The sequence below is a fragment of the Sinocyclocheilus anshuiensis genome, unplaced genomic scaffold (genome assembly GCF_001515605.1).
Source record: "Sinocyclocheilus anshuiensis isolate Anshui unplaced genomic scaffold, SAMN03320099.WGS_v1.1 scaffold129, whole genome shotgun sequence".
Taxonomy (NCBI): domain Eukaryota; kingdom Metazoa; phylum Chordata; class Actinopteri; order Cypriniformes; family Cyprinidae; genus Sinocyclocheilus; species Sinocyclocheilus anshuiensis.
Genome location: NW_015537946.1, coordinates 986,995 through 994,143, shown reverse-complemented (window position 1 = coordinate 994,143; position 7,149 = coordinate 986,995). Strand labels below are relative to the sequence as shown.

General features: G+C 37.5%; 1 protein-coding gene across 1 annotated transcript in view; it reads right to left on the bottom strand.

The window, feature by feature from the left end:
• Positions 1-1,867: 1,867 nt before the first annotated feature.
• LOC107664136 (leukocyte tyrosine kinase receptor-like) overlaps positions 1,868-7,149 on the bottom strand; it is a 76,575-nt gene continuing 71,293 nt past the window's right edge. Inside the window, exons 22-25 of the mRNA XM_016454598.1 lie at positions 5,066-5,167; positions 4,760-4,894; positions 4,205-4,295; positions 1,868-3,116 (exon numbers count right to left, since the gene is read on the bottom strand). Coding sequence (XP_016310084.1) covers positions 2,178-3,116; positions 4,205-4,295; positions 4,760-4,894; positions 5,066-5,167 — 1,267 coding nt within the window. The 3' untranslated portion in view covers positions 1,868-2,177. The remainder of the gene's footprint in view (positions 3,117-4,204; positions 4,296-4,759; positions 4,895-5,065; positions 5,168-7,149) is intronic.

Sequence of the window (7,149 nt, the reverse complement as noted above, 5' to 3'; positions counted from 1 at the left end):
TTTTTTTCATCTTCACGCAATACCACTCAGATTTATGAACCTTCCATAAACCATATCAGACATTTTCCAAACCTCAGCTGTGAACTGAACAAGTAATTTTTTTAAAAAGTCAACAAATATTTATTTCTTTCAAAAAATTTAGCATTTTACATTTGAATATACCATTTATGGTAAACAGAGTAGCGTCAGTGCTAACAAAGTGTGTATGACATTGTAAATCATGATATAAAGTCAAGAGGGATATAAATGAGTCAAATATTTTAAATGTATTTCAGTTAATATTCTGCGATGATATTATTATAAAACTTTCTATGAAGGTTAAAAATAAAGATAAAATTATTATTAAAAATAAAATACTAAAAATAAAGATAAAACAATTTTTTTTTCACAATGAGACCACTTTTTAACAAAAAAAAGTGTAAAAAATTGCCACAAGATATTCCTTTGTAAAACCTTCACTATCAAAGACACCACAGCAGTTCTTTCTGATAGTATAAGAAAGACCATCCAACATTTGCTTTTGAAATAGCAGCTTGAAAGAACTGAACCTTAAGTAATATGACTATAATGATGAATGTTTAGACATTAAAGTGACAAATTATATTTGAAAAATTAATTTTCCTCATTGGTACGCTTGAAATAAGTCCTTTTACTCAAGGAAACAGGAATCAAGAGAGCATGAAGGACAGTTAATGATATTCTGCACAAACATGTGTAAGGCTCTTATGTACACATTTTTTTTTCTATGCCAAACAGAAAACCAATGGAATATTGGATATTATTTCTTAAAGTAAAATGCTGAAATTTAGTCTTACACAGCCAATGCGCAAGTTTCATACAGCATAAAGCCCTTTCACATGACTCGTCAACATTCCCTGATGCATTGAACTCTGTAAGTAAAACACAAGTCTACAGCATCATACTGGTCTTGATGTGCGCAAGTCAAACTGTTTTCTGATGCTCAGAGTTAAAACTATTTTAAAACCATTTTCTGCTGAAATTTCAAAATGCAGTTCATGGTTACCGAACAATTTGCAAGATGTATCATTATGTGGGTGGTTTAGGCGTACTAGATACATCAAGTACAGCACAAGGCCAAAGGCTGTTCCATGCTAAAAAGAACATAATTTGATGTTTTCGTAGGCTGAGACCCCAACCAAACTTAATAACTGAACTAAATTTCATTAGCTAACCAGCTTTACCAGAAAGACCATGGTGGTTGATAACCTTCACCAGTTGAGATGTGCTGGTAAACCTCTTGGCTATGCTGGCTTTGCAGATCCAGACTAGCATCAAACCTCGAAATTCATGCTAGCTTAAACTCTCAACAAGGAAAATCTTCTCAACAAGGATGTTGTGGCATTCAGAAAAAAAGCTTGACCTTTGACCAGTTTTTTTTTTTTTTCAATGTTTCAAAGCAACTGGCAGGGCTTAAATGAATAAATGTAGTTTCAATGCTATTTTCACTGTTTAAATCGCAAGTCCCTAACGCGTGTCCTGTGAAAGAGACTTCACTCACTCATCCCTGACCAGTTTGCTACATGTTTCAATCCCAACACCATAGCAACAGGTTATCTCATCGCCAAAAGACACCAACACTCACCAGTTTCACACACAGTAGCCATTAGAGTTTTCTGTTATTCTTTACATTTAATGATAGATGAAAACTGTTGCGTTTAAAAGCCAACCAAGTCCAAGAACGAGCAAATTATACATAATGAATGGGGGCAGTTTGCTTTCTGAAGCACACCCATTAATAATTTACATTACTTCCAAATAATAAATTAACAAATGAATAAATAAACAAGCAGGCAAGCAAACATCAACAAACCCGTTTTATTTTATTTTTTCTCCCCCATTATGGAAAAATATCACTGATATAATATAGTCTTTTTCACAGAATTAGTCCTTGTGAGTGCTTAATCAGTTTATTTTTGTTTCTCAATTGTGGCTTTCAGAAACGCAACAATCTTGTTACTTTATGCAAATGACAATCGTTCTGTTTCAGTGACTGACACTCAGAGAAAGTTTCTCTGAGTTTCCAGCGCAGAACCTTTCTAGTCCCAGTCTCATGGCTGAAAAGCACAACGATAAAGCACAAAGGGGCTTAGCAAAGCTGGACATAGATGGACAGCACAGTGTTTTGCAAAGTGGGCACTGACAGAGAACGTGCACGGTTACAGAACAGTGGCGTTGTGTCCTTCCATTTTCGGGAGTCTGGAGTCCTGCACTGTACCCATGGTGACCAAAAGCTGTCGGCTGTCCTCAGGGCCGCTAGCCCGAGCCAAAGAGATGGGCCTCTGCTGTCCAGGATGAGGTGGGGGAGGCTGGGGCCCCGGCATGGGCTCCATGGGCAGGCCCTGCTCCTGGTAGCCATACCCGATGTTCCCACATGGGAAGCGCCGTAGTCTGTAGAGCGGAACTGGTGCTAGGGTGGCCGAATCCAGGAGTAAAGGAGTTGGGGCAGGAGGGGGCAAAAGTGGTCGACACAGGCCTTGTTGTTGTTGTTGTTGTTGTTGCTGCTGCTGCTGCTGTTGGCGCTGGAGCTGCTGTTGGTACTGCTGCTGTTTGTGCTGTTGCTGCAGGCCCAGAGCTTTAGCTACTGTCACAGTCCGGCCTGCTTTTTCCTGCCCTTCACCTGGGATCCGTGGAACGCTTGCCTGCCTTTGTGCCTGGGCCTGCTGTCTCTTCTGCTGCTGCTGTAGAAACCACGAGCCATAGGTGGGGTTCCACAGGTTGGTGGGCTTTCCATTACGGCTCTCCTTCTCCAACGGGTGGGCCTGCATGAAGCCCAAATTCACATGCCCTCCATCCTGGGTGGTCGCAGAGAAAGGTTTGGCAGCTGGTATGGGAGCAGTGACTACCGGGGCTTGGTGGTGGTGATGGGGATGAGGCTGAGATTGGGGAGCAGGTGGGAGTTTGCTGTCCATGAGAACGGCCTCCCCATCTCTCTTAGGCTGATCGGAGTGGGCGGCAGATGAAGCATCCTCGGTGCCCTGAGGGCTTACAAGCAAGGAGGGGGCCGAAGGGTCTTCAGGACACATGGGTACCCTCTCCTCTTCCTCAGGGATGGGGCCGTACTCGACAGGCAAAGGCACATTCACCACATCTGGATCCTAGGGGAATTGAAAAGTCTGTTATTTACCTGTGCAGTCAGACTTCCCAGTTTAAACATTGTTGGTGAGGAAGATTAAGATTTTAATGATTTAATAAATGAAAACAAAATAAAATAACACTAATAAATTCTAACATAATAATAAATGAAATAAAAATGTAAATACATTTAAAAGATATGTATGATACCTTATTTGAAATATAATATTTCACACAAATTAAATTAATTTCAACTCCAATAAGCCCAATTAAACAGAATTTAGAAGATTAAATTGTGACATAGAGCAGTGGTTCTCAATTGGTTTGGCCATGGGACCCATATTGTCTTACAAAAATTGTTGACAGTTAAGACTTAAGAATATGACTAATACTGATGAATAAACAGCCTATAAGGTAAGACTATAAAATAGCAGTCCCGAACTAGTTTTCGTTAATACAATTAAGTTGATATGAGCCACCACAGTCATTTAAACATATACAAAATAACAAAGTGAAAATAACATGGCATTTTTGGGTTATGTAAACAACAGTTACCATGGTGAATACACAATACTAACATGAACTGTTAATGAAACATGGAAACTGCTCCTGAATAGAATGAATATCATACCTTCATGCAAATCCTCCCCAGCTAACACATAAAGTACCAGTTATATGGTTTGTTTCTTTACTTTTATTTCACACACTGAATGCTCATAGTTTCTTTTGTGCTTTAGTGAAGTGACATACAGTGCGCTGCCACATTTGCACGTGCAGTTGAAGACTGCGCACTATGATATACGGTATAACATCTGACAGGACAGGATAGTTCGTTTTTCTGAAGTGAGAGACTTTTTATTTCATAACAAGTTATGAAAATAACGATAGAATAATGATATTGACATTAAGCCTGACGAGATCTCATCTGACCGCAGATATTGAATCGGACAGCTCGTTTTTCGCAGGCACTCTTTACTTAAACTGCATACGTTGGCAAATTCCCTGTGCACAGTATAGATAATGCATATTGCAATACTGAAATTTGAAAATGCAGCTGCTAACAAACCTGCTGGTGCACAGCATGAACAGACAATGTTTTAAGAGGTAGTACCTGCAGACAATAGTCGATCCTCTCCAGAATAGTTGAGAAGTTTGGTCTGTCTTCTGGTTGATGCTGCCAACTCTGTGTCATTATCCGGTACCTATTTTACAAACAAAACAATATTTTTTTACTTTTCCCTTTCAGCTGTATCTTCACTAAATATTACTGCCTCATTTGAATGAATATAAGTTTTATCAATCTCAGAGATAAAAAATAAGCCTTTTGCAGTTTTGTTTCAATGAGCGGCTCTGCAAGATGGTCCCCAGGTTAGATTAGGAACGTAATTAAATCAAAACTCCAGAAGTTTGATTATTATTATTATTATTATTATTATTATTATTATTATTATTTTATGAGTTCATTTTCATAGATAGAAATCATACAGCAATGGAAAGGTTAATGAGGACTGAAAATTTGAGAATCAAAATGTATATTCATTAGACAATGACAGATTCTTGACATTTATGAACACAGTTTACTGCTGGCCAACATTTAATATTTGGTTTCTGTTATATGGAGTATAAATATAAATATCTTGCATATTTAAATAAAGAGTCCACTCACACTGGCCCGGGGCAGTTCTTGGGTGGGTCCATCCGGCCTCCATTAGTAACAAACTCCAATACCTCTTGGTTACTGCGGCTCGGGTATGGCATATAGCCCAGTGAGAAGATCTCCCACAGCAGAACACCAAATGACCTGAAAAACAAGTCGAAAGGAGGGAAAGTGAAGAGTAGAGTGAGATGAAAGCATAGTAATTATGGAAAGAAGAGTATTCGAGTGTGAAAAAAACAGTGGGGTTGCAATAGCATATGACAGAACTTGAAACAAATGAATCTTTTAAATATGTAATTATATTACAGTGCTCACCATGTATCTGTTTTCGAGGTAAAGATTCCCTCCATAAAGGCCTCAGGAGGCATCCATTTGACTGGCAGCATAGCATGGCCTCCTTTCCTGTAATAGCTGGCTCTGTGGAAAAAAAACATGCCCAGACAAAAAAAAAAAGAGAGACATTGTTATGAATGCCCACAGCAGCAGAGTGGAGTGACTTATTAACCCCAGTCGCGGATCAGAGTGAAAAAGCACTGGAAAATTAAAAGAACAGAAATTATATAAAGACAAGATGGCCATTTCTTGTAGCTGATTCTTATCCATGTTCTCTGAAGCCTTGACTTGATCCTTGGTCACTAAATTGGTCACTAAATGAAAACGATTATTTTTATAAATAATGATAAATGATTAATTGCATGCACATGGCTTGGCCTTGTGTTAAAAGAAGAAAAAAGTATTATAAAATAATTACTAAGAGTATTGCTCATGGTAAAGTCGTGGGTTGCTAAATGAACGTATTGTACTAATGCCAGTGACAAGTTCATCTTACTTGTTTATTAAATTTACAAGTTTAAGAAGTTACATTTAGCGTTTTTCTAGCTGTTAGTTTGAACTAAAACAGATAAGAGTTATTGGTTCTAGAGTAGTCAATTAAGTCAAAATTAGTTGGAACAATGTTTTTAGTCATTAACTTAAAAAATTGTGTTTAAGCTAAAACTTTTAAATAAATAAATAAATAATCATGCTTAATTTATACCTTTATTCATAATATAAAGCAACTTCATAATTCACATAATTACTCACAATTTAACTAAATTTTGAAATTAATAGTAATTCTGTCATTAATTACTCAACCTCATGTCGTTCTAAACCCGTAAGACCTCCGTTCATCTACGGAAAGCAAATTAAGATATTTTTGATGAATTCTGAGAGCTCTCTGATCCTCCCATAGACAGCAATATAATTACCACGATCAAGGTCCAGAAACGTAGCAAGGAGATCGGTAAAATAATCCATGTGACATCAGGGGTTCAACCGTAATTGTACGTTTTATTTTTTTTTTTAACCGTAATTTATTTTTTTGCGTTTTTTTGCGTAAAAATAACGACTTTATTCAACAATTCGTCTCCTCCGCGTCACCCTGGTGCCATTTTGGAGAATATCCACTGAACGTAAACAGCGTATGCTAGTCTGTGTCAGCTGCGTCACACGGATACGTTGTTTTCGTACTCTCGTAGCAAAGTATTCTCGTAGCTTCGTAAAATTACTGTTGAACCCCTGATGTCACATGGATTATTTTACCGATCTCCTTGCTACGTTTCTGGACCTTGATCGTGGCAATTACATTGCTGTCTATGGGAGGGTAATTGATGACAGATTCATTTTTGGGTGAACTAACCCTTTAAGCTTCCTGATTTTAGAAGGGTAAGTTATGGTTAGGTTAGTTAGGTTTATGAAAAGTGACTGACCTTGTTCATTTGAAATGGCTTAATTTGCTTGTGGTAATCTATGGTATAATGGTTTAATTATACATACAGATATTATGGAAAAGTTAAGCAAATTTCCTATGATGATTCAGTGAATCATAACAATTGCTTTCCCATCCTTACTGAAGTGAATACAGTAGACATAAGACTGAATGTAGCCACTAAATCCAAGTAGGACATGTTCACAGACAGGGGTGTGAAGTAACGAATTACAAATACTCACGTTACAGTAATTAAGTAGTTTTTATCAGTAATTGTACTTTTTTGAGTAGTCTAAAAATTGTGTACTTTTCCTTTTACTTGAGTACATTTTAAGTGATGTATCGGTACTTTTACTCCGCTATTTTCCTCCGTTTGTGGTCGTTACATGCTTATTTTAATTGTATTTTTATCCATCAACATGATTGGGTAGAGAGTAGGTCTCATGACTTTCGTTAAATCAAATTGTGCATAGAAAACTTTAACCGCCAACTGTTTATCATGGCTGTTGGAAGCGCATCATTCAAGCATCAATTCAGTCGCATCTTCCTCTGACTTAATATGTTAAGGTAAGTTTCGGATTTCTGCTTACTAAATGATTTGTATATATGCTTGCCTATCTACACGGCCTGAAATTTGGTGTGAGGTTGCGGG